This window comes from Saccopteryx leptura, chromosome 12 (genome assembly GCF_036850995.1).
Source record: "Saccopteryx leptura isolate mSacLep1 chromosome 12, mSacLep1_pri_phased_curated, whole genome shotgun sequence".
Classification (NCBI taxonomy): Eukaryota; Metazoa; Chordata; class Mammalia; order Chiroptera; family Emballonuridae; genus Saccopteryx; species Saccopteryx leptura.
This window is the reverse complement of record NC_089514.1, coordinates 16563885-16589637: the sequence shown is the minus strand read 5'-3', so window position 1 is coordinate 16589637 and position 25753 is coordinate 16563885. Positions and strand designations below refer to the sequence as shown.

The following is a 25753-nucleotide window of genomic DNA, read 5'->3' as shown; positions in this document are numbered from 1 at the left end:
ACCATGAGGTCGCCAGCTTGAGCGCAGGGCTACTGGCTTGAACGTGGGATCAGACATGACCCATGGCCGCTGGCTTGCGCAAGGGGTCATTGACTCGGCTGGACCCTCCCGGTCAAAGCATGTATGGGAAAACAATCAATGAACAACTAAGGTGTCACAACTACGAGTTGATGGTTCTCATCTCTCCCTTTTTGTCTCTCTCTTGCTTTAAAAAAATAAAAAATTTAACCAATGAATGCATAAGTAGAACAACAAATCAATGTTTCTTTCTCTTCTCCCCCCTCTAAAAATCAATCAATAAAAAAAGAAAAAAGAGACAAGGATTACATTTAGGTATAAGCAGAAAATGTTAGAAAAAGGAAAGACTGGTTCCCAAATCAATGCAGTTATATTTTCCCGTTGTAACACAATAAAGAGACAGTCCCGTTTTCAAAGAAATTAACTTTTATTTGAAAGACTACTTTTCCCCATACATACTACATAATAGCCTGCCTACCCTTTGTTCCTATACCAAAATGTCTAACAACAAAGTATACAATTGCTCTAAGTAATAAATAAGGGTTGTCCTCCTATAATTAAGCGAATACTTAAAACTTCAATAGATTCAACACAAAAATCACACTTTAAGTTTTTAAGCTTTAACAGATGTATTTTAAATACAACACATTTTATAGGAGTCCACAAACTTTCCATCTCTAAAAAAAATGTAATCTTTAGGGTTCAAAATTTCCATTTTTCAAAAGAAAAGACGTTTTCTTTCATAGCCTCAAACTTTCTACACTCAACTATTTGACTGCTCCATGCCACCCCAAACTTTACATGACTTAACTACCTGATGTGTTACTATCTTCCTCAAAAGAAAGTTTTAAAGAAGTCTGTGGTAAATGCAGATTTCTAATATAATATCTAACACAAAAGAAGCTTTTTTAAAGAGATAATTTCTTTCCTCTTTTGATTAGTCAGGAGTTAATTTTCTGTAAAAGCAAAAAAAAAAAAATTACAAAGCATAACACTGGGGGGCTGTTCCTTTTTTACTCAAGATGTTTACTCAAAATGACAATTACATCTTTAAGAGTAAATAAAAGGGGTGGAAAACAGCAATACAATCGAAAATGTGTTGATGCTAAATAAACTAAAGATTTTTTAAGGGTTCTTTTTAGGAAGTAGAAAGGATCAGAAGCTCAGGGAAATCCAGAATTAAACAAGAGAGAAAAGGATATCCTCAACTGCAACCATTCTGTCAATAGCGTCCTGAAAGAGAAAAAAGAAAGTCAAAATGACAATTCTAATTTGATTTATTATTTTTCCAACTATTAACAGTCACCATATACCCTAGTTTTCTAAAATCAACCATTAATTCAAAATGCGGTTTTTTATTTTTGGGGGGGATTTTATATATTCATTTTAGAGAGAGGAGAGAGACAAAGAGAGACAAAAAGAGAGCCAGAGAGAAAGAGAGAGAAGGAGAGGAGGAGGAAGCATCAATTCCCATATGTGCCTTGACCAGGCAAGCCCAGGGTTTTCAACCGGTGACCTCAGTATGATAGGAGGTTCTTAAAGTTAAAAAGCACAAGGGTACGTACTTGGGCTGTAGGAACGAGATCTCGATCGTGATCTGTATCGACTGTAGTAAGGGGAAGGTGACCTTCTTCTGTAGGAAACAAAAGATTACTTAGCATACACACAATCCATTGAGGTAGATGAAAATAAAAATTCCCCATCATTCAAAATAATAATGGACCCTAGCTGTAACTATTAAGTTCTCTGTGTGCCAATGATACTAAAACAGTAAGTAAATACATGGCAATACAGATAATGAGAAAATCATCCAAGTATTTTTATTAATATAAATCAAACATAAATCAATAGTGCCCAATACTACTACTATAATCTGACTTAGAACAGAAATCACAAGTGAAGACATTACCTGTACCGGTAATCATAGTCTTCGTATCTGTCATAGCCGCGCTCATATCCTCTCTCGTAGTACGAGTCTCGACGTCTGCCACCTCCGCCGCCACCGCCACCACCACCGCCTCCACCGCCACCACCGCCACTGCTACAGAGAAACAGAAAATCTCACACCAATGCCAACGCCTATTTTATAGGATCATTTAATATAAAAAGTAAAATAGAGGAAGGAGGTGAGATAAGGGAGCAAGAATAACAACCCTTTCATGCCAATCACCTCCAGGTCTTATTAGTTTGCTGCCACCCGTGGCACTCTGCTTTGGCTTCTGGTTCATTACATAAATACCCAGGAAAGATCTCACCCAACTCTCCAAACCATGAACTGCCCTTCTATTAATGTACTACCTAAATCAGCAGGACCTTTCAACAAGGTGAAATGCACTGAGCTGGGAAACAATACAAAAATGCTAAGATGTTTGTACTTATGACTAATTCAAAGTAATTCAAAAACATCAAGCATTAAAAAAAAAATTTCAAGAATTTAAACAGCTATTTTGTTCTACACAATGTGAAAGTTGGCTCTTTTTAAAAAAAATAAACACTAATATCAGTATAACCCTTTCCTATGCACAGAGGCTACCCAAATCACATTTACTAAAAGCGTATGACATTTTTCTAGTATGCAATAATTTTTCTATTTGTATAGAAATGCACTTCAATAGTTCTAATTTATCCCCCTGCTCATATACATGCAGTTGACCCTTGAGCTGTATGGATCTACTTATATGCAGATTTACTCCCCAATCAATACCTGTACTGGGGAAAACTAAGCTGTTGTTATTTTAAAGTCATTTATTTTAAGTGAGGAGAGAGGGCGAGGAAGAGGGTAAGGGTGAGAGAGAGGGAGGGGGAGGGAGCAAAAGAAGGGGAAGAGGAGCGGGAAGCATCAACTCTTATATATGCCTTGACTCAGTAAGCCTGGGGTTTCAAACCAATGACCTCAGCATTCCAGGTCAACACTATCCACTGCATCACTCTAGGGCAGGCCTAAACTAAGTTTTTGAAGACTCAAAAGTTATACATGGATTTTTTTGTGTGTGTACTTTTCCCAAGTTAGAAGCGGGGAGACAGTCAGATAGACTCCTGCATGCGCCCAACTGGGATCTACCGGGCATGCCCACCAGGGGGCGATGCTCTGCCCATCTGGGGCGCTGCTCAGTTTCTGCTGGAGCCATTCTAGTGCATGAGGTGGAGGCTCTGGAGCCATCCTCAGAGCCGGGCCAACTTTGTTCCAATAGAGCCTTGGCTGCGGAAGGGGAAGAGAGGGGGAGAGGGGGAGAGGGAGGAAGGAGAAGAGGAAGGGGTGGAGAAGCAGATGGGCACTTCTCCTGTGTGCCCTAGCCAGGAACTGAACCCAGGACTTCCACACGCTGGGCCGACACTCTACCATATATAGATTTTTAACTATACAGGAGTTGGTTCCCCTAACCCCATTTTCAAGGGTCAACTGTATGTATAAAAAATAAATAAAAAAAATGATTCAAGGAATGTATAAAATTAATTTCCATTTTAAATATAGAAAAAGTTTTATCTTTTGAGTAATTAAATTTTGTAGACATTTCTGGTGAAGTTCCGGCTATGAGAGTTTAGCTTTAGGAATCTTGAACTCTTACTGAGTTGGTCTGCCCATGTAGATGCCTGGTGTAGGTGTGTGTGCTCTCTTGGTGATAGAATAATCTACACGAATTCTTCTACCATCCAGCTCCATTCCATTTGCCCTTTCCATAGCCTGTAAAGGAGAATAGGCATAGAAAGTCATGTATAATTCATCAAGGAGAGATTACCAAAACTAAGAAATTTAACACACTTTCCATTTAAAATTTCAAAAATTAAAATTCTCTAGACACTTCATTTTCTTTCTTTCTTTAAAAAAAAAATAATTTTTTTTTATTTATTCATTTTAAAGAGGAGAGGGAGAGAGAGAGAGAGAGAGAGAGAGGAGAGACAGAGAAGGGGGGGAGGAGCTGGAAGCATCAACTTCCATATGTGCCTTGACCAGGCAAGCCCAGGTTTTCGAACCGGCGACCTCAGCATTTCCAGGTCGACGCTTTATCCACTGCGCTACCACAGGTCAGGCTAGACACTTCACTTCATTTTCAAACAATAGGCAATAGGATTCTATATCCCTGCTATCTGCGTATCAATAAGATTGAGTTTTCTAATGCACATACGGACACTTAACCAGGCTGGTGCTGAAAGAATGGGGGCAGCTACAGCCAGAGAGAAGAAACTACATAACTCAGGGAAGCCTGCACCTTCAGAAGTATGAGAGTGCAGTAACTAATTTCAGTCTGTATAACTCAAAGCAGAAATTGCAATTCAGCTGACAAGTCTCACCTAGTCAAGCCATTCCTTAAGAACACACTGCCACCTAGTGAACTGTTAATGTAAAGGACCCTCCAAAGCCTTGGCTGGATTGTTCGGCCAGTTAAGCATCATCCCAATACACCAAGGTTGTGGGTTCAATCCCAGTCAGAGCACAGGAACATATGTATGTTTCTCTCTCTCCCTCTCTCCCCCTACCTTTCTCTCTAAAATCAATAAATATATTTTAAAAACAGAGGAACCTCTAAACCTGTCAATAAGTGCTCCTGTCTTTATACCTACCATTTATATTCCCCATCACTGATCTTTGACACTAAAAAAAATCCTATCAACACTGACAAAACATTAAAATAACTATTACATAAAGGACTTACAACCTGAAGCGTATTTTGTTAGACTCTTCCAGGATTTTTCAACTTCAGTACTATAGACACTTTGGAATTGCTGGTTCTTTTCTATGGGTGGCTATCCTGTGCACTACAGAATGTTTAATATCATCCCTGGTCTCTATCCACTAGATAGTAGTCTCTCTTATTTTAAAAAGATATGCTAACATTTATTATGATTGCTTAGGTTGCAAACAGGCACTGTTGATGCAGAAAGCAACGATCTATATTCAACAATTGTCACATGTAATATGGTTCAAAAAAGAAATGCTAATACTTGTCATTTATTAAGGTTTGATAAAATCTTCAAAAAGAAATTTATTGATTGATTTTAGAGAGAGGAAGGGAGAAAGACAAAACACTGATCTCTTCCTCTATGTGCCCTGATCAGGTATCCAACTTGCAACCTTTACATATTGGGACAATGCTCTAACCAACTGAGCTCTAAGGCCAGGACAAGGTTTGACCAACTCTTAACAGTAAGCTTCAAATTTCTTAAAATAGAGTATCCTAACTCAATCACTATAAACTTTTAGCAAGCCTACTCCTTCCTTTACAATTCAATACCTATTACATTAGAATAGCACTAATTTAAATCATTGTTAGGCAAATTAAGAATGGCACAAGTTCTGTTGGTTAGAGCATCGTCCAGAAGCACAGAGCTGCCAGTTCAATCCTCAGTCAGGGCACATACAAGAACCGATCAATGTTTCTTTCCCCCCCTCTCTAAAACCAACAAAATAAACAAAACAAAACAAAAAGAACAGCACTATACAACCCTAGCTGCTTAGCTCAGTTGGTTACAGTGTCATCCCAAAACGCCAACATTGAGGGTTTGATCCCTGGGCAGGGCACATAAAGCACCAACCAATAAATGCATAAATAAGTGGAAAAACAAGTTGATGTGTCTCTCTTTCTCTCCCTCAAAAATAATAAAACAAAAACAATGGCACACATAAAAATTTTCCATTGATTTGAGCCTGGCTTGTGGTGGCGCAGTGGATAAAGCGTCGACCTGGAACGCTGAGGTCGCCAGTTTGAAACCCTGGGCTTGCCCGGTCAAGGCACATACGACAAGCAATTAGCAACTCAAGTGAAGCAACTACACGTTGATACTTCTCACTCCCTGTCCTTCCCTCTTTTTTCTCTCCCAGTAAAATAAATAAAATCTTTTTAAATTTTTCCATTGATCTGAGAGAGAGGGAGAAAAGGAGAAAGGAAGAGAGAGGGAACAGGGGAAGAGAGAGAGAGAAGCATCAACTTATTGTCTCACTTAGTTGTGCTTCTTGTACGTGCCCTGACCAGGGATCAAACCAGCGACCTCAGTGCATCTGGATGACACTTGATCCACTGAGCCACCAGCCAGGGCTTATTTCTTCAATTATAGAACAGAATGATAGATGACTATTAAGAGAATAGAAAACCAAAGCTTTGTATCTATACATAGGGAGTTAGACACACAATTAAACAGATTAAACCTAAAGACTGTAAGGCTAAAAAGTCAACTGACTCAAATGCTTGAAATGTGCATAAGGCTTATTCTAAAGAATCACATACTTCACATTTTCCATTAACTCAAACATATACATCTTACTTTACAGGGCCAGATTTCAAAAAATATATGCCTACCCAAGAAAGTATTAGCTGGAAAATGAAACTGGCCATTCTACTAATTGTAACACTAACACACAGAGTTTGACTAGATCAAGAAAGAAAGAGGACATAATATTTATGGAACTGGAAGCCAGTTAATCATCTTTTAATAGTAACTCAATACTATAATCATGCACAGCAGAAAATGTTCAAAGTAACAATTATAAAAACAAAATTACCTCCTTTGAGTCATCTATTCTCTCAAAATAGACAAAAGCAAATCCTCGTGATCGCCCAGTTCGCTGATCATAAACCACATTGACACCACTCAACGGTCCATATCGTGAAAATACTTCACGAAGATCTCTCTCTGTTGTGTACAAACTGAGGCCAAACACTCCAAGACAAGTGTTGGGATCTGGATTTGCCTGTTGAATAAAGATGTCATTTAATTTTAAGCTCCAAATTAAAATAAAAATTGAAACACAGAGAAATACTTGGCTTAGAACACCTCACCTGATACATATACTACACTGTTTCAAGTGATTTGGAAATAATTTAAGAGGAAAAAACCCCCTAAAACCCAGATGAGTTATATCTTGCACAGTTCACAATCTACTTGGGCTTTCTTTGGAATATACTTCAGGTTGTAGACTGAATAAACACCACCAGACTCTCTAGGCCAGCAACTTACAGAATGTATACTAAGAATTCTTCCTTAGTTTAATGCCATATTTCTAGTTTATTCAAATATTTTACATCTCTTATCGATGTGTACTAATCTGACTTCATTCACAACTGCTGAATAGATTCCCCTCACCCCTGGCCTATTTTCATTCCTTAGCAGATTCCACCAGAGTTAAAAGACTCAGCATCACATGGGAGAAACACAGCACAGCAGTTCTGCCCAGGAACATTAGAGTCAAGAGTCTGGTTGAAACCTGGGCCCTGCCAGTTAGCCAAAAACAAACAGTGACCTCACATTCAAGATTCAATTTCCTTATCCATACCATGGTAACTTGCCTCACAAATGTCAGGAGTATTCAATGTATTAAAGAACTTTGCACAGTGCTCATACTGTGCACGCTAGCTATTGCTCCAGTTTTCAGTATTCACTTGCTGTTTACTCCTGCCCTCAACCAACATAAAACTCTTTATCTCAATATTCTCAACTCTGTTTACGCTTTTCATTTTAATTCTTAGGATATATCATTTCACCCTAAATTTCAACTCTTTACTCAAAAGTCAAGAAAATAAAATACATTTAAATGTATACTAAGTAATATCTATATCACTTGAAGATGTTTGTTGAGTATTACTTCTTAAACAATGGCTTGCTCTTATAAAGCAAGACAGTATGCTATGACTAAACACATATAAAAGACAAAATAACTTTTCATTAACTTTTAAATATCACATACCCTGCTGCCTGTATGTCTTCTTCGGTTAGACATTGGAGAATGACTTCGGCTCCTTCGACGCCGGTATTCTGGTGTATAGGACCTACTTCGAGACCGTCTCCTGTGAGAGTGAGAATGGGATCTGGATCGAGTGTAACGTCTATGAGAATGCCTCCGTGACCTTGACCTTTTGGAAAGACATAAATTTAGGTAATATGGAAACAAACGATTAATGCAACAACCTATACATTTATCCCCACTTATTCTCAGCCCCTTTCTGAGGAAAGGGTAGTCTTCCTCTTGTTCTCTCTCTCTTGTGTTGGACAGAGACAGAGAAAGTGTGTCAGAGAGAAGGACAGATAGAAATAGGCAGCCAGGAAGGGAGAGATGAGAAGCATCAATTCTTTGTCGTAGCACCTTAGTTGTATGTTGATTGCTTTCTCTTATGTGCCTTGACTGGGAGCTCCAGCTGAGCCAACGACCACTTGCTTAAGCCAGTGACCTTGGGCTCCAAGCCAGCAACCTTGGGGTTATGTCTATGATCTCACACTCAAGCCAGAAACCCTGTGCTCAAGCTAGCGACCCCATGCTCAAGCTGATGAGCCCGCGCTCAAGCCCACAACCTCGGGGCTTCAAACCTGGGTTTTCCACGTCCCAGTCTGATGCTCTATCCACTGCGCCACCACCTGGGCAGGTTCCTCTTGCCTCTTAATCACTATAATCTCTCCTTGTTCTTAGTCTATCCCTTCTACACCCCCCTTTTCACCTTACCTTACAAGCATGTTAAGGCTCAACTTCCTCTTTTAAATGTTTATTTTACTGATTTTAGACAGAGGAAGGAGAGAGACAGGAACATCAGTATGCCCCTGCACGTGCTCTGACTGGGGATCGAACCAGCAACCCTTGCACTTCAGGAGAATGCTCCAACCAACCAAACCATGCAGCCAGGGTGCAACTTTCTTTTTTTAAAAATAGATCTGAGAGAGAGGATAGGAGAGGGAGAGAGACAGAGACAGAAACATCAATCTGTTCCTGTATGTGCCCTGATGATGCTCTAACCAACCAAGCTATCTGGCCAGGGCTCAACTTTCTTTAAAAAGAAAAAGATGGCCCTGGCCGGTTGGCTCAGTGGTAGAGCGTCGGCCTGGCGTGCAGAAGTCCTAGGTTCGATTCCCAGCAGGGCACACAGGAAAAGCGCCCATCTGCTTCTCCACCCCTCCCCCTCTCCTTCCTCTCTGTCTCTCTCTTCCCCTCCTGCAGCCAAGGCTCCATTGGAGCAAAGATGGCCCGGGCACTGGGGATGGCTACTTGGCCTCTGCCCCAGGCACTAGAGTGGCTCTGGTCGCAACAGAGTGACGCCCCGGAGGGGCAGAGCATCGCTCCTGGTGGGCGTGCCAGGTGGATCCCGGTCAGGCGCATGCAGGAGTCTGTCTGACTGTCTCTCCCCATTTCCAGCTTCAGAAAAATACAAAAAAGAAAGAAAGAAAGAAAAAGAGCCTGACCAGGTGGTGGCACAGTGGATAGAGTGTCAGACTGGGATGCAGAAGACCCAGGTTCAAAACCCCAAGGTCGCTGGCTTGAGTGTGGGCTCACTGGCCTGAGTGCAGGGTTGCTGGCTTGAGCATAAATTGTCTCTAATCAAGAAATTACAAAGATTTATCAAACCAACTGCCCAGGCTGTTTTCCTCACCCAGTACACCTGGGACATGTGATACAGTGGACCTTAGAATGGTTACCAGAGAGATTTTGTTGGGGAGGTAGTGGTAGGGGCTCGTAATTACTCAGCCCCCACCCCCAGGCCCAATTACACCTGACCGGAGTTCCACCCTGCACCTAAGTCAGAAGTTCTAGGAAAAGAAATGTAGCTGAAATGTGAATTTTGAAAAAGCTTCTCAAATAATTTTGATAACCAGCACAATATATATCAACTTTTCCTGAACTAAATTACACACCAAGTCTCCAATGGAAAAAATTGCCATTATTGTTGTACAAATATTACTGAAATAAAACCAAACACCAATGCTCCAATGGCAAACACATTTAAATCAACTGACATATTTTTTAATAGCTAGCTAGTATCTGATAGATTGAGCTTAGAAATAATGCTACCTTATCTAAGTCTTTAATTAGAATGTATTATTCATTTCTCTCTCTCTCCTTTTTTTGTGTGAGGAGGGAAGATAAGAGAGGCAGACTCCTGCATGCACCCTAACTGGGATTCACCTGGCAACCCTGTCTGTGGCCAATGCTTGAGTTCTGAACTATTTTTAGTGCCCGCAGCTGACACGCTCGGACCAACCTAGCTATCAGTGCTTAGAGGGCTACACTCAAACCAATCAAGACACTGGCTTTGGGAGGGGAAGAGGGAGAGAAGGGGGAAAGAAGCAGATGGGCACTTCTACTGTGTGCCCTGAAAAGGAATCGAACCCAGGATATCCACATGCTGGGCTGACAGTCTATCCACTAAGCCACCAGCCAGGGCTGTATTATTCATCCTTAAACTCCATTTCTAAACAGTCTGAGAAAACTACTTCATGATTTTGACTCTGGTGAAATCTCTATATAAAATGCTGCAAAAAGAAGGGATTTTGCAAAAACCACTTTGCCCTAAAAACTCCAAGGAAAGCATTTTAATATTAAGCATTTGATGTATTTTTTTAAAATTCATTTTAGAGAGGAGGGAGGGAGGGAGGGAGGGAGGAGAGGGGGGGGAGAGAGAAAGGGAGGAGCAGGAAGCATCAACTCCCATAAATGCCTTGACCAGACAAGTGCAGGGTTTTGAACCGGCAACCTCAATGTTCCTAGGTCGACGCTTTATCTACTGCGCCACCAGAGGTCAGGCCATTTTTAATATTATTTAAACCACATACCTGGACTTTGATCTTGATCGAGAATGGGATTCAGAATGTTTGGAAACCCTCGATGGACTACGAGATCCTGACCTGCTCTCCGATTTTACACGAGCAGGAGTTCCCGTTGGAGATTTTGACTGAGAGCGAGACTCCTAACAAAGAAGACAGTATTACAAATGGCACTGGTCACGTAGATGCCTAACACCTAACATTTAAAGTACCGTAATTATTTATATTGATTGCTCCTGAAAAACAAATGGTTAGGCAACACCCTCCAGAAAAAATTTCAGCTCATTAATAACCCATTGTTAATACTGCTGTCCTCAATAATTCCCTACTTGAACCAGATCACCAATTCTCTATTAACTAAGTAATCATGCAAATTCATCTACAACTTGATCATACAGACACTGGAACATAAACCATACATTTACTTAACCTAGGACCCATTCATTCTTCCAGATTCTTTTAATTCTACTTCACTCTTGCTTTCTACTTCTCTTCATTCTTCATTTTTTCATTTTTCATACTTCGTGTATTCTTCCCCAATTCAAACAATTCAAAATAGCCTTAAAAAAATATTCAAGTGCTTCTATCTGACCAATCTTCTGTTCAATTTTTTCCCCCATTCAATTTTAATTTTCTGATCTTTAACACTTTTCATTAGCCGCCTTTTATCTTGATTTATCTTCCACATTCTTGGAAAAAACTCTTCAATTTCTTCACGAACATTAACCTTAATGGAAAAAGAACATTTAGTATATTTAAGCACGTGGGGATTATAAAACTCTGCTGGAGTTCAGAATGTTATCTACCAAATGGAAAAGCCAGCAGGTAAAGTGCAAGTAAGTAGTTTATTTAAAAAACAATTTTATAATCTTTAAAATTGTTCAAAAGTCTAGTTTCTAAAAATTAAAAGAGAATTTACTGAATTTTTCTAAATCTTTTTTACCATATTCTTCACCCTCCTCCCCTTTCATGTTTCATACTAGTTCCTAAAATGTGAACAATCTGAATATAAAAACTTAATTCAAGCATAAGTCTAACATAAACTGAAATCCCCCCACCTGTTTTATTTACATTTTCACTAAGTTATAACCTGAAGATTCTCAGTGATCTTAAAATAAGCTTTCACTAATCAAAATAAAGTTAAAGCAAAGCATCCTAACCTGAAATATTTGCACATACCTATCTAAACTCAAACATTATAGGATACATGCTGAGGTTCAAAGTAGAAAAAATTATAACAATTAAAAACATTTCCTGATTTGGTCTGACCACTATCTTTGTTCACTCTGACTTAACCAGGAAGATATGCTCTGAGGTAAAACAAGCGTTCTGGACAAAAGGGAAAAGAAAATATGAAATTCTTAAAAATTTTCCCACGCTTGTAAATTCCTATATAAATGTATTTTTTGCAAATGTGGCATTTTAAAATTTTATATTAAGTATCAAAATGCACAAGATTTATTATAAAATTAGTAACATAGTCTTTATTTTTGAATTCCACCTCTTTTCGTTCACAATTTTTGCAGATTTTATGCAGTTATGCATTTTTGCACTCCCTTTAGTGACTATATCCTATATCAAAACCTGACTGGCTTCTGAAAGAGGTTAAATATTAAACAACAAAACTTTCCAAATTCAAGTAATTTCAAACTGATTAAAAGTCTGTTTTTAAATCTGACAGATACACAAGGCACTTATGACCAAAGCAGGATGGAAAATTTTGCTTCTCTGTCCATTTAAGCCTTGACTACTAATGTAAATAATTATCCCAATTTCACACCAATTTTTATTTATGCCAGAAGACTACCAACAATGCAACATTCTTAAAACCTTTCCTTTACATTTAATGTCAAGAAGTGCACTAACGCTAAGTGTATTAATTTTTTTAGATGAAAACAAAACTGAAATATATACCTTGCCTGTTCAATATTAACCTCTCCCATTTAGTCATCTACAAAAAGTCCTTCACCACATCTCACATACTCTCTAAATTCCTGGACAGATGCCTGGAGCAGGAACAGCAATTTAGACCCATTCATTCACTGAAACTGTAAAAGCAGCATATTCAGTACTTAAAAAAGAAAAAAAGGTACAGCTAATTTGCTTGTAATTGCATTCTAACACTGATAAAAATATTTCCTCCCCCTCTTTTGGCTTTCCAGTCTATAAAACAGACCCTCTGGTATAATACTCGTTTATGTTACTAATGAACAGCAGTGGATGGAATACTATCTATGAACATCAACACAGCTCTTTTCATACATTCATGTAAGGCAGGGGTCCCCAAACTTTTTACACAGGGGGCCAGTTCACTGTCCCTCAGACCACTGGAGGGCCAGACTATAAAAAAAAACTATGAACAAATCCCTATGCACACTGCACAGATCTTAAAGTAAAAAAAACAAAACGGGAACAAATACAATATTTAAAATAAAGAACAAGTAAATTTAAATCAACCAACTGACCAGTATTTCAATGGGAACTATGCTCCTCTCACTGACAACCAATGAAAGAGGTGCCCCTTCCGGAAGTGCAGCGGGGGCTGGATAAATGGCCTCAGGGGGCCGCATGTAGCCCGCGGGGCCATAGTTTGGGGACCCCTGATATAAGGTTTTGGGCTCTGTGAGATTATAAAACCTTTAATTTTACTAGGCCAGAAATAAAAATCTTATATTAAAACTCCAAATTTATTCTTAAATGTTTGTGAAGCTTTCTAATCCAAATACAGGTGTGTATTTATTTTCAAATCTTCCCTCATAGGCATGACTAATTGAAAATTACTCAGTAGTGCTGAAAACGACAATTAGAAACTAATGTAAACAAGGTAATCAGTTAACATCTTAAATTTTATTTTGTCATGCTGGAAGGGACTAAAAATATATATTTTTCAATTTTTATTTATTGATTTCAGTGACAGAGGAAGGGAGAAAGAGAAACAGGAACACTGAGCTGTTCCTGTATGGGCCCTGATCAGAGATGGAACCAGCAACCTCTGTGCTTCAGGACAATGCTCTAACTCAGTGGTCCCCAACCCCTGGGCTGTGGACCGGTATCGGTCTGTGGGCCATTTGGTACTGGTCCGTAGAGAAAGAATAAATAACTTACATTATTTCCGTTTTATTTAAGTCTGAATGATGTTTTATTTTTTTAAAACGACCAGATTTGCCCTGGCCGGTTTGCTCAGTGGTAGAGCGTTGGCCTGGTGTGCAGGAGTCCCAGGTTTGATTCCTGGCCAGGGCACACAGGCGAAGCGCCTGTCTGCTTCTCCACCCCTCCCCTTCTCCTTCCTCTCTGTCTCTCTCTTCCCCTCCCGCAGTCAAGGCTCCACTGGAGCAAAGTTGGCCCCGGTGCTGAGGATGGCTCCATGGCCTCTGCCTCAGGCGCTAGAATGGCCCTGGTTGCAACAGAGCAATGCCCCAGATGGGCAGAGCATTGCCCCCTGGTGGGCATGCCGGGTGGATCTGTCTGACTGCCTCCCCGTTTCCAGCTTCGGAAAAATACAAAAATAAATAAATAAATAATAAATAAATAAATAAAATTATTTAAAAATGACCAGATTCCCTCTTTTACATCCATCTAAGACTCACTCTTGATGCTTGTCTCGGTCACGTGATACATTTATCTGTCCCACCCTAAAGTCTGGTCTGTGAAAATATTTTCTGACATTAAACCGGTCCCTGACTCAAAAAAGGTTGGGGACCACTGTTCTAACCAACTGAGCTATCTGGCCAGTGCAGGACTAGGGAGATCTTTGGAGCCTCTAAAACACTAATCCCATTTATGAGGGCTCCTCCCTCATAACCTAAGCACCTCCCAAAAGCCTACCTCCTATCACTATCATTTTTGGAGATTAGGATTTTAACATACAAATTTTGAGGCAACACAAACATTCAGACTATAGCATTATATATGCATCATGATATATAACTTCTTTCACTCATCTACAATCTTCTGCTTAATTCAGGAGGCTCCCCAAGGCTTTCAGCTGCTATCTGTTTCCTGCTGGGTTTTCTAGTGAACTTCTGAACTTCTGCTTGACTTTGTGGTGGTGACTGTCCATTAGGTTCAGAAAGCTGGCAACATCTTAAGTTTTAAAAATTCCAGTCCTGGCATAGCATTCTCAGTGGAAGAAATGCCATTTTCCCTTTATTTGTTAACAAAGCATTAAGCTATGACAGTATCTTTTTAAGACAGTATATTTTTAAAGGCTTGCTTTTTATTATCCAAGATGTTACAAATACCTAACCTCCTTTGTTGCCACTCCCCCCCCTTTTTGAATGAAAACCTAAATCTGCACACATTTCTTCACAGGATCATTCAAGGTTAAGAAACAGTTCTTTTAACCCCCCTTTAACTCTCAGTTTCAAAGCTGTCACTATCAGTTTAACCTCCCAAAACTGTTTAGACTCGAGACTTTAAAATAAAAAATAAACTACAAACCATAAAATAAACCTTTAATTCTTCAGAATTATTTTTTTATTGATTTTATTGTTTACATATTCTACTGTTGCCCTGAATGCATCCCCCCAACCCCGTTCAGAATCACTTTTACATAATACCCAAGTCCTGTCTAAGAACTATGTAGTAGTTAATAAACCAGTCTTCACACACAGAAAAAAAATGGTCATATTAATACTGACCATTTTTAAACAATTTATTTCTCATGAGCTACCAAATAAATGCCCTTTTCACTGAATTGTGCATTAGAAACCAGGCTACAATAAGCCCAATATGGACAAATGCTAGATTAACCTTTTCTATCTAAGACTAGTCACTACATCATATCACAAACTTTAATATAAATCTTTTTTTTTTTTTTTTTACACTTTATTTATTCATCTTTTTAGAGAGAGGAGACACAGAGAGAGAAAGAGACAGAGAAAGGAAAGAGATAGAAAGAACAGAGGGAGGAGCAGGAAGCATCAACTCCCATATGTGCCTTGACCAGGCAAGCCTGGGGTTTTGAACTGGCGACCTCAGCGTTCCAGGTCGACGCTTTTACCCACTGCGCCACCACAGGTCAGGCTTTAATATAAATCTTAAACAGGCTTCCATGTTACCATAACCATTATATAAACCAAAAGCTAAAGCAAAAAGTTCTCACTGCCCAACCTGCTCAAAAAACCGATTCGTTCTTTTAACTATTCTTTACTATCAAGGTACCCTCTGGTGGTAGCTGAAGGACAAAGCCAAAATAATAAAGAGAGAGCTAACCATAAATACTAACAAAGAGTATTCAATAAAGCAGTCTAAGAACCATCTTTCTTCTGTGTTAAAATACAACTGTATTTTTCATTCTTTTAATCAGGAAAAAGGATTATTCAATTGTTGTAGAACATGAATAATTCCTGTAGCAAGCAATAATTGCAGTGCTTGTTAATAAAACTAGTATAAGTGGGGGGAAAATTCCAATAATATATATGCTTAGTACTTAAAAGCCCATGAAAATAAACACATAAATCAATTTAAATGCTACACTGTAACCCATTCTACTATTATGGCAAGGCAAATTCTATGCCAAGTAATAGTGCCAAGTTTATACAAATTCAACTCTATGTGAATAGAACATAAGCTTTTAAAACAAACTTTCTCAAAATTTACTTTCCCACTACTTTATGAAATTGAGTATCTATTTCCATAGAAATACACTAGTGTATTTACGTATATTGTGTGTCCAAAGTGGGGTGCTGGTGCTTAAATCATCCAAATAATATTTATTTTACTACAAATTTCACTTTTAGGATGTGTGGGAAACCTGTATTCACTCAGTTCTTTAATTTCAGTCTACAGAAATAGCAGTTCTGCGTCATTTCTCTCGAGTATGATGGGTTTCTTCTTTTACAGACTTTCAGACTTATAAAAGGTATATATACTCCCAGGCTCAATGCATAACTCTTAACTTCTATTAGAATAATTTCTTAATAAGAAAATAACTTCATAACACTAGCAATTTTAAATGATTTCCCTTACTTTCTTTAAGGTCATACTTGTATGATGCATTCTGAGTGAAATTAAAGAGGTCTTTATATCTATCTGCAAAGGCTCACGGACATTCTAACATTGAATCTTATCTATCTTTCGTCAAGTTTAGAAATATTTTGGAACACTTAACCAAGAACTGGCATTTATACATATATAATCAAATTCATGTCACAACTATGAAGTTACCTGTAAAATTTATATTCTTTTGTACAGATTTTAAATGTGGCTCATAAACTTGCCAACTTATATGCCATGATCAATTATTATCTCCAAAAAGCTAGTGTATAAGTGACAATTTCAAAGCTACAGAAAACAAGTTTCTAAGAATGAAAATGGTTTAGGTATAATAAAAGCCAGTAAATAGCAAACTACTAAAATAAGAACCTGTCATAGAATTCTCTACTTATACTCTCATCTTCTAATGTCATGAAGTGTTTATGAATCTTGAATAAGACTACAGAGCCTTAGTTTCAAGGGAATATTATAACTTTTCCTCTACCTCAGATGGGTCAGGTCTTTGCCACTCACACTTTTCGTGAAAATCATGAGACAATAAGCATTATACACAATACATGACTAACTTAACCGAAGGAGGGAAAACCACATTTCCTTTAATTATTCCCCTTAACTTTCCCTTTCAGGGTTTACAGATTCTTTCCCACATTTGATCTTTACCATTTTCTCACTTCATTTCTGTCTTGCTAATGCTGAATATCAGTATTAACAGGGCATGTAAATATGTTACCTTTTACAAAGGTTCCAGGGTAAGTTATTTAATGCCTAAGCATCCACTGATTCTACAAAAAGTTTTCACACTGTCTGGCAAGTTCTAGGAAACTATCACCCTGATTTTTCATAGCCATTCTACCTCTTTTATCTCCTAGGTAAACAACTTTAGTTCATTTACAAAATTAAGTCCATAAAGTTTACTTGCATTTCTTTAATGGATCTCATTCCTAAATATTTAAATTTCTTGATATTCATTTAGATCCCAAGACTTTTATTCTCTTTGAGAAATGTACATATCATAAGCAGCATCTATGACAAATCTGTAAAATTAGTTATGCACTGTGGGTACAATTAATTGCATTGCTCCTTTTTAAAATCCCACCTTCTACTTGTATGGAGCAAATCAGTACCTTTCAGTGAAAGTCTCTCAAATATAAAAACTGAAGCATTAAAATGTTTCCTTAAGTTTATAATTTCTATGTTTAAATGATGGAATACAAAAACATTAAAATTAGATGATAGTACTTAAAACTTTAGGAAGATAAATTAAACCCCAAACAAATAAAACTGTCTCAAGTTTACAACCCTTACTATAAGGAAGTCTTATCTTTTTCTAATAGGTTGATGTGATGCGTGAGGAAATTAAATTGCTAAAGCTTAACTAAGTTTCTTTTGAAGGTGCTGACATTTTTTCCCTATAAAATAGAAATTCAACTTTATTTAGTGTTTAAAAAAATGGAAGGCAAACCTCACTTATTATTTTAAAATTTCATCAACAAAAATAAACAAATTTTAATTTATTCATTTTAGAGCAAAGAGGAAAGGGAGGGGGGAGAGGGAGAGTGGGAAAGAAAGGAGCAGGAAGCATCAACTCCCATATGTGTCTTTATCAGTCAAGCCCTGGGTTTCAAACCAGCAGCCACAACTTTCCAGGTTAACACTTTATCCACTGCACCACCACAGGTCAGACAACAGAAAATTAAAAAACCCAGTGTAAGGTTTTTCAAAAACCCAGCCAGTTACCAAGCTGAGTTTTTAATAGCGTCGTCATCACCCCATTATTATAAATCAGGTTTCAAAGAAATAAACTGTCTGCTATTTCTGCTGTTCAACAAAGTTATCAACATACAAATTTTAATCCCAAATCAGTACAGATGAATTTGTTTTGCTCTTCATTTTTATCACCCAGTCAATAATCATATATTAAGGGGAATCCTAAGTCTCTTTAAAAGGTAGGAACAAGTTCTAAAAAGTGAGGTGCGGGGCGGGGGAAGTATAAGTATATACTATAGTACTTTTCGTCTTGAACTGTACTTCAAAGCATAGACAACTGTGGAATTATAAGATGGACCCCACACAATAAAGAATCATTAATCTGTTAAAAACACTGGGCTATTAGATGACAAAAAATTTGAACTCAGTATTTTTCTAAATTTCATTTCAAAAAAATTAGAGGCGAAGTCAGCCACCACTTGTGACATGACATGCACCATGGTTCTATTTTGGCACTATGTATGTTTTGCATCACATAAGCCGAGAAAAGGCAAAGCTATTTAGTAGGTCAAGTGAAAATGATAGCAATTGGCAAAGACCTGCCCCTAAACACCTCTAAAAGAACAAGAATGTGTTGGCTCCAGGTAATATCCTTCCCTGAGCCCTCTTGTTCAAGAGAGAGGCTGATGCGGCAGGACAAAGAAATGCTGTGCCAATACAGGATCCCGGTGGGTGGTCCATCCAACCCTCTGGTACCCTATCCCAGTATGTTCACCTGTCCTCAACTCTTTCCTTTGGTTTCTTGCTGTGTTTTTTTTAATTTGTTCAATAAACCAGGTGATTCAAGCATCTTAAAAAAATAATAAAAAAATGAAAATAAAAAACAAAACTAGGAGAAGAAATAAGATGATAAACTGAAATTTTATTCCCTTAATTCTCTAGAGAACACTAAAATTTTTTTGAGATCAAAATCCTAATTTTAGTTGGAGCTGTGTGAAGCAAACAACTCATTCTTTTTATGAAGATGACATGCAAAGTCATAGCTCATAATTTGATAAACATGTCCCAAGCAAACTGCTTTAATGAACCTATTTGTTTTAAGGGTGCCACTATTCTCTTGGAGTCCTTAAAAATGTCTCACTCATTCTTACTATCCTTCTGATGTCCTGTTTAGACCAGATTTTTCATAATTTCCTTCCTTAAATATTTCAACTGTGCCTTGCTGCTCTTCCTGTACCAGTCTCTCTGTTCTTTGCTACAATGCCTTTCATTGTACCACTCTCAGAATTAATACATATGGCTCCCTTACAGCATATTAGATTAAGACCAAATTCATAAATCTAGAATTCAGAACCATCTATATCTGACTGCATGCATATTTAGTCAAATCTTTCATCTCTCACTCTTCCCTCAACTTACTGTCACACCCACACAATCAATATTTATTTCCCTAATCATAAGATGGAAAGTAGTCTCACACACTGGGTACAGCGTTTCCTTTCCCGTAGCACCAAGAACTGCTCGGCTCCATTTTCTGATTTCCGCATTCGTTCTATCACATAGCACTTGATTATATACTTACTTTACCCAGATTTGAAATGTCAGTCATCTCAAATTAAGACTTCAAGTTCTTACTCCCTGAAGAACATCTGGCCTTTTTAGTAAAAAGGCAGCAGATGCTCAACAGCTTCACCTCAGGCAGAAGGAAATTTTGGTTGGTTAAGTCTTAGGATAACTTATAACTAAATTGAGTCAATTATATTTTCTTGTTTTTTCTTTTTTTTAAACTCCAGTCCTTTAAATGAAAGAGATATTAATCTATAATGGAAAATTAAGCTCCTGTAACTGTTTAGTAAAATCCATAAATGACTCAGAGACACTGAAGTGCAGTGCAGTTTTTAAAAAAGTAAATCAAAATATATACAGCATAGTATTGCATGCATTGAGCAAATGACTGGGACTTAAACATCTCAGACTCCTGGCTGCAGGGTCTTCTGGGCCTCAGTTTTTTATTTTTAAAATGGTAAGGGCACTCCAGCCCTTGAAAAATTAGTGTGCGAAGTAAATTAGAAAGTATGTCAATATATGGGGGTGGGGTAAGTGGAGATGCTAAAATTCTAAACAAGTACAAACTCTTAGTATTAGTCCTGGTTCTTCAATGTGTTCTATAGTCTCTAGAAAGTTGCCCTCTAATAGGGCTAATATGTGTTGTTTATTCTGTAGATGAAGCAAACAAAATCTGAATACTGAGCTGTCAGTTTTTTCTTCTTTTATCAAAAAGTTGGAAGTATAACAACTACTTAAACACCTTGAAATCCTTTTTTGAGCTTTTCTAAATGTAGATACAAAGATAAGAACACAATTGTATTCTATAAAAACTTTTTAAACTTGCTTGTGGTTAGCAAATAAAAAGTACCTCAACTTACACACACACAAAAGTAACAGTTTAGCACGGATGCATTCAATCGGAGTTCACTAAAATACACTTCCGTATCACGTGTGAAAAGTATTTTCTATGACAACAAATACTATAAGAATGGGGGAAGGTAAAAACCCCCTTTCTATTAAAATAAATGCCTACATATATTTTAGTTTAAAATTGGGTGGTAATCTTACATGAATTACATGTTATGTGGGTAAGATGACAATTAACTTGCTCCATTCCTTGATTTGATGATTAAAAATAAGAACTTGAGGGAAACAAGGTCCTAAAGAGTAAAATCCTTTTCACCTCCTCAGACCAAATCAAAACAAACATTAAAAATAATTTTTTTGTACTAAAATTAATGAGGAAATATTAGTGGACAGCAAAATTCTTTTCAACAACTATCTAATATTTTCAAAACAAGAAGCAGCTTACAACTACCACCACATATTCTTACATGGTTTTAAAGTTTTTTTTGGACAAGCAGAAAAAAAAAGAGTGGGATCAACTGCTCATTTATAGCTACGCTCCAGATAATATTTTTTAAAAAGCCCAACCTTAAAGGCATTAAAAGTAGCCCTTTTATGTATAATCTAATACTCAAATCTGTTTCCTTCTGATGGAACAGACAAAATGCACTGCATCCAGCACACAGCTCGAGGGCTCTTTGGGCGGTTCCCCTGGTGACTAGAACACGAACACAAGGTACAGGCGACCACGCCGCCTGGGGAATCCGTTTTCAGCGTTTCACACTAACTCACACACTTTCCACTTACGGGGGTAACTTTGGAAACACGACTCCAACACTGATAAACGTTCCAGTAGCATACTGAAGCTTAGGATAACACATCTTTGTGATGTTTATACCCATTGACCCCAAATCATGAAAACCTTTGAGCCCTCTTGGCTGGTTGAGAAGATAACATGGAAGAGGGCCTGTAATTTTTAGCTAAACGTTGTGAGTTATCGAGACTCGCTATTTTTAAAACACTGAGCCATGAAATGTGTCGTTATATAAGATTAAGACAGAAAATTCCTCCCCCCCCTTTTTTTTTTTACCGTAAAAACCTGTAAAGGAGTGGTCAATTTTTAGATAAACGGTCATAGGAAGAAAAAAAAGCATTAGAAGTTGAGATATAAAGAAGAGAGAGAGAGAGAGAAAAAAAAAACAACAACACCCCAACATCAAGGAATCAGAAGAACAAGGCGTTATAGCATTTCCACATTCATTTCGAAATGAAAGGAAAGGAGAAGGGACATTAAGGGGGAAAAAAGGGCTCCTCGCGTAGTTTTCCCCTCACAGCTCTCGTCTTAAGAACGCTTAAGGGTCGCCGCGGTCGCTGACTGACCACTTCATTAGGCTCGTCCCACCTTCAACCTCAAGGCTTTTTTCGCCTTTATAGACGCCACGCCGCCGGTTCCACCAGAGACGCGGCCGCTCACTGCAACAGAGAGCCAAGGAGACACAGGCCCCGCTAGTCCCGCGCCAGCTGCGCCCCGCCCGGGCGAGCCCGCGCGCTCTGGGCCCCGAGACCCTCCGCGGGGCGCGGGGTCGCCGCCACTGCCGCCGCGGCGGGCACCTACCGCCGGCCGTGTCCCCCCGCCCCACCGCGACGGGGACCCGCGCCTCGGAGCGGAGACCGGGGAGCCTCGGGGCTGGCGCGCCGCGGGGGGGGATCGGACCCAGGAGGCCAGGGACCAGCCAGTCTCCAAAAAAAAGGGGGGAGGGGGTCCCCGTGGTGTCTGGGGACAGGAGTGGAACCCAGAAGCCATCTTGGGATGTAAGGAAGCAACCGCGGTGGCTCCAGAGGCTGCTCCTCGCGGACCCCCGCAGGACTTCCCGCAACCCGGCCCGACGGCCCGCGCTCTTCCCCGTGAAACCCCGAGCGTCCGTCCGCCGCCGAAGACGGCTCCCGCGGCTTTGTACTCACTCTGCCCTCGAAGTTGTTCTCCTCTACATCACTCATGTCGGCCAGGCGCTCCCCAGAACTAAGTAAGAGACAAGTTCCGCCTTGAGGGCCGATGACCTAATCTACCCGCTGACCGGACCGCGGGGAGAAGGAAAGAGTCGGCAACAACGGCCGCCCCACTCCACTCCCACTCGGTCGCGAGCTCCTGCAAGATGGCGCCGGCGCCGCCAGAAACCTCCTGGCCACCCTAGTGCGCAACGTAAGGGGCGGGGCGTCGTTGGACGTCACCAGACCCCGCCTCCCGCGAGGCTTGATTGCCATCCCGGCCTAACCGACAGGTTGGCTGGTGCTCCGAATGTCGAACGTCGGTCTTTTGGGACCTCGTTCCCAGCGTTGACCTCCAAACTTCAGTATCTTGTTTAATGCGTCAGCCCTTTTGAAGATTTTCAGTCACCAGATGAGCTTTTATTGACCTTAGCCCTTTTCTATATTTTCCAAGCGCATTCTGATGACAGAAAAAATTAGGAGCACGTATATAATTAGTAGACTTTCATTTTGGGATGTTTTCAGCACTATTACTTATATTCAAATTTTGTGCTTTAAAGTGCTATCGAAGTAATACCTGCACAGATGGGGTTAATAATGAAAAGTCACAGTTCCTTGTCTCTGCCTCCAGCCCCTCCTCTTAGAGACAACTGTGTCAAGTTTTTCGTAATTTTTAGTTACCCACTACTCTTATTTTTTATTTTATTTTAATTTTAATTTGAGAGAGAGAGAAAAACATTGATCTGTTTCTGTATGTGCCCTGACCATGGATCCAACTGGCAACCTCTGCCTATCTGGAAGGTGCTCTTACCAACCGAGCTATCCTGCCAGGACCCTACTACACACTCTTTTTATTTTATTTTATTTATTAGTTTTTATTTTAGATTTTATTTATTTATTTTAGAGAGAGGAGACAGAGAGAGAGAGACAAAGAGAAAGAGGGAGGAGCCGAAAGCATCAACTCCCATATGTGCCTTGACCAGGCAAGCCCAGGGTTATGAACCGGCGACCTCAGCATTCCAGGTCAACGCTTTACCCTATTTTATTTCTTTAAGATTTTATTTATTGATTTTACAGAGAGGGGAGAGAGATAGAGAAGGGAGGGTGGGAAGCAGCAACTTGTAGTAGTTTCTTCTCCTATGTTCCTTGAACTGGCAAGCTCAACGTTTCCAATCAGCGACCTCAGCATTTCAGATAGACACTTTATCCACTGCGCCACCACAGGTCAGGCCGTACTATTATTATTTTTTCTTTCTTTCTTTCTTTTTTAGCGAGAGAGCCAGAGACAGAGAGAGAGGGACAAACAGGCATGAAGGGAGAGAGATGAGAAGCATCAATTCTTTGTTGAGGCACCTTAGTTATTCATTGATTGACTTCTTATATGTGCCTTGACCAAGGGGCTACAGCAGACCAAGTGACCCCTTGCTCAAGCCAGCGACCTTGGGCTCAAGCTGGTGAGCCTTGCTCAAAGCAGATGAGCCCACGCTCAAGCTGGTGACCTCAGGGTTTTGAACCTGGGTCTTCTGCATCCTAGTCCGTTGCTCTATCTACTGCGCCACCGCCTGATCAGGCCCATACTATTCTTTTTTGATTTAGATAATTCCTTATAGCTTTATAGCCAAGACATCCCAAATTTATCTACTTGATTCCCAATCATGGTAATACTTTCTTTTTTGAAAAATTTTAAAAATTGATTTGAGAGAGAGATAGGAACATTGATCTGCTCCTGTATGTGCCCTGACTGAGGATCCAACCCACAACCTCTGGGCTTCCCGATAACACTCTAACCCAGGGGTAGTCAACCTTTTTACACCTACCGCCCACTTTTGTATCTCTTAGTAGTAAAATTTTCTAACTACACACCGGTTCCACAGTAATGGTGATTTATAAAGTAGGGAAGTAACTTTACTCTATAAAATTTATAAAGCAGAGTTACAGCAAGTTAAAGCATATAATAATAATTACCAAGTACTTTATGTTGGATTTTCGCTAAGTTTGGCAGAATAAATCTTTATAAAACAACTTACTATAGTTAAATCTATCTTTTTATTTACATATACTTTGCTTGCTCCGCTACCGCCCACCATGAAAGCTGGAAAGCCCACTAGTGGGCGGTAGGGACCAGGTTGACTATCACTGCTCTAACCAATGGAGCTATCTGGCCAGGGCATGGTAATACTTTCTCCTCCTCCTCCTTCTTTTTATGGTTTTATTTTTAAAAGATTTATTTACTTATTTATTTTAGAGAGAAAAGGGAGACAGACAGAGGGAAGTGGGTGAGGAGCAGGAAGCATCAACTCCCATATGTTCCTTAACCAGGCATGTCCAGTTTCAAACCCGCGACCTCAGCGTTCCAGGTTAGCACTTTATCCACCTCGCCACCACAGGTCAGGCTAAGGCTGGATTGATCAATTCAAACAGCAGAGCAGAGTTTTGGTAAGCTCTTGTGTGGGGAGGGATCTTATGTAAGAGATGCACATGGGATAAGGCCCTGGGACTCAGGAGAAATTGCTTATCACAGATGCTGTTGGAGAGTCATATCAAGAATTTGCATTTTCTTTTTACTTTGGGCTGTTATATAAGGCATGCACCTGCATGAGGGGCTATTGTCAATTTAAAGCAGGTCACTTGGCCAAACAAAATCGATACCAAGGCAGCAATACCATAGAGTAACTTAGCTAAACTTTCAACAGTCCATCCTGTGATGCCTCAGGATCAGAAATAGCAACCAATTGTGTAGCAGATATCGTGTCTGTGTGTGTGTGTGCGTGTGTGTGTGAGGGACAGAGAGAGACAGAGAGAGGGACAGATAGGGACAGATAGACAGGAAGAGAGAGAGATGAGAAGCATCAATTCTTTGTTGTGGCACCTTAGTTGTTCATTGATTGCTTTCTCATATGTGCCTTAACTGGGGGCTATAGCAGACAAAGTGATCCCTTGCTCAAGCCAGCAACCTTGGGCTCAAGCTGGTGAGCCTTGCTCAAACCATATGAGCCCGCGCTCAAGGTGGTGACCTTGGGGTTTTGAACCTGGGTCCTCCACGTCCCAGTCCAGTGCTCCTTCCACTGCTCCACTGCCTGATCAGGCTATAGTAGATATCTTAAAGCAGTGGTCTCCAACTCCTGGGCTGCGG

General features: G+C 39.5%; 1 protein-coding gene across 1 annotated transcript; it reads right to left on the bottom strand.

The window, feature by feature from the left end:
- Window positions 1–434: 434 nt before the first annotated feature.
- Window positions 435–22812, bottom strand: TRA2A (transformer 2 alpha homolog). The gene is made up of 8 exons (XM_066354481.1): window positions 22597–22812; window positions 10546–10679; window positions 7697–7862; window positions 6515–6703; window positions 3585–3700; window positions 1928–2059; window positions 1584–1651; window positions 435–1251 (listed from the first exon to the last, which is right to left on the bottom strand). Exons 1-8 carry the CDS (start codon window positions 22630–22632, stop codon window positions 1241–1243), a joined length of 852 nt encoding a protein of 283 aa, XP_066210578.1. The 5' UTR covers window positions 22633–22812; the 3' UTR covers window positions 435–1240.
- Between the last annotated feature and the right edge of the window lie 2941 nt (window positions 22813–25753).

Coding starts and splice junctions, on each gene's coding strand:
- TRA2A (XM_066354481.1), bottom strand. CDS start 22,632: ATGAGTGATGTAGAGGAGAACAACTTCGAGGGCAGA. Junction 10,680..22,596: donor AGAACAACTTCGAGGGCAGA/GTGAGTACAAAG, acceptor CTTCTTTGTTAG/GAGTCTCGCTCTCAGTCAAA. Junction 2,060..3,584: donor TACATGGGCAGACCAACTCA/GTAAGAGTTCAA, acceptor GTTTCTCTGTAG/CAGTGGCGGTGGTGGCGGTG.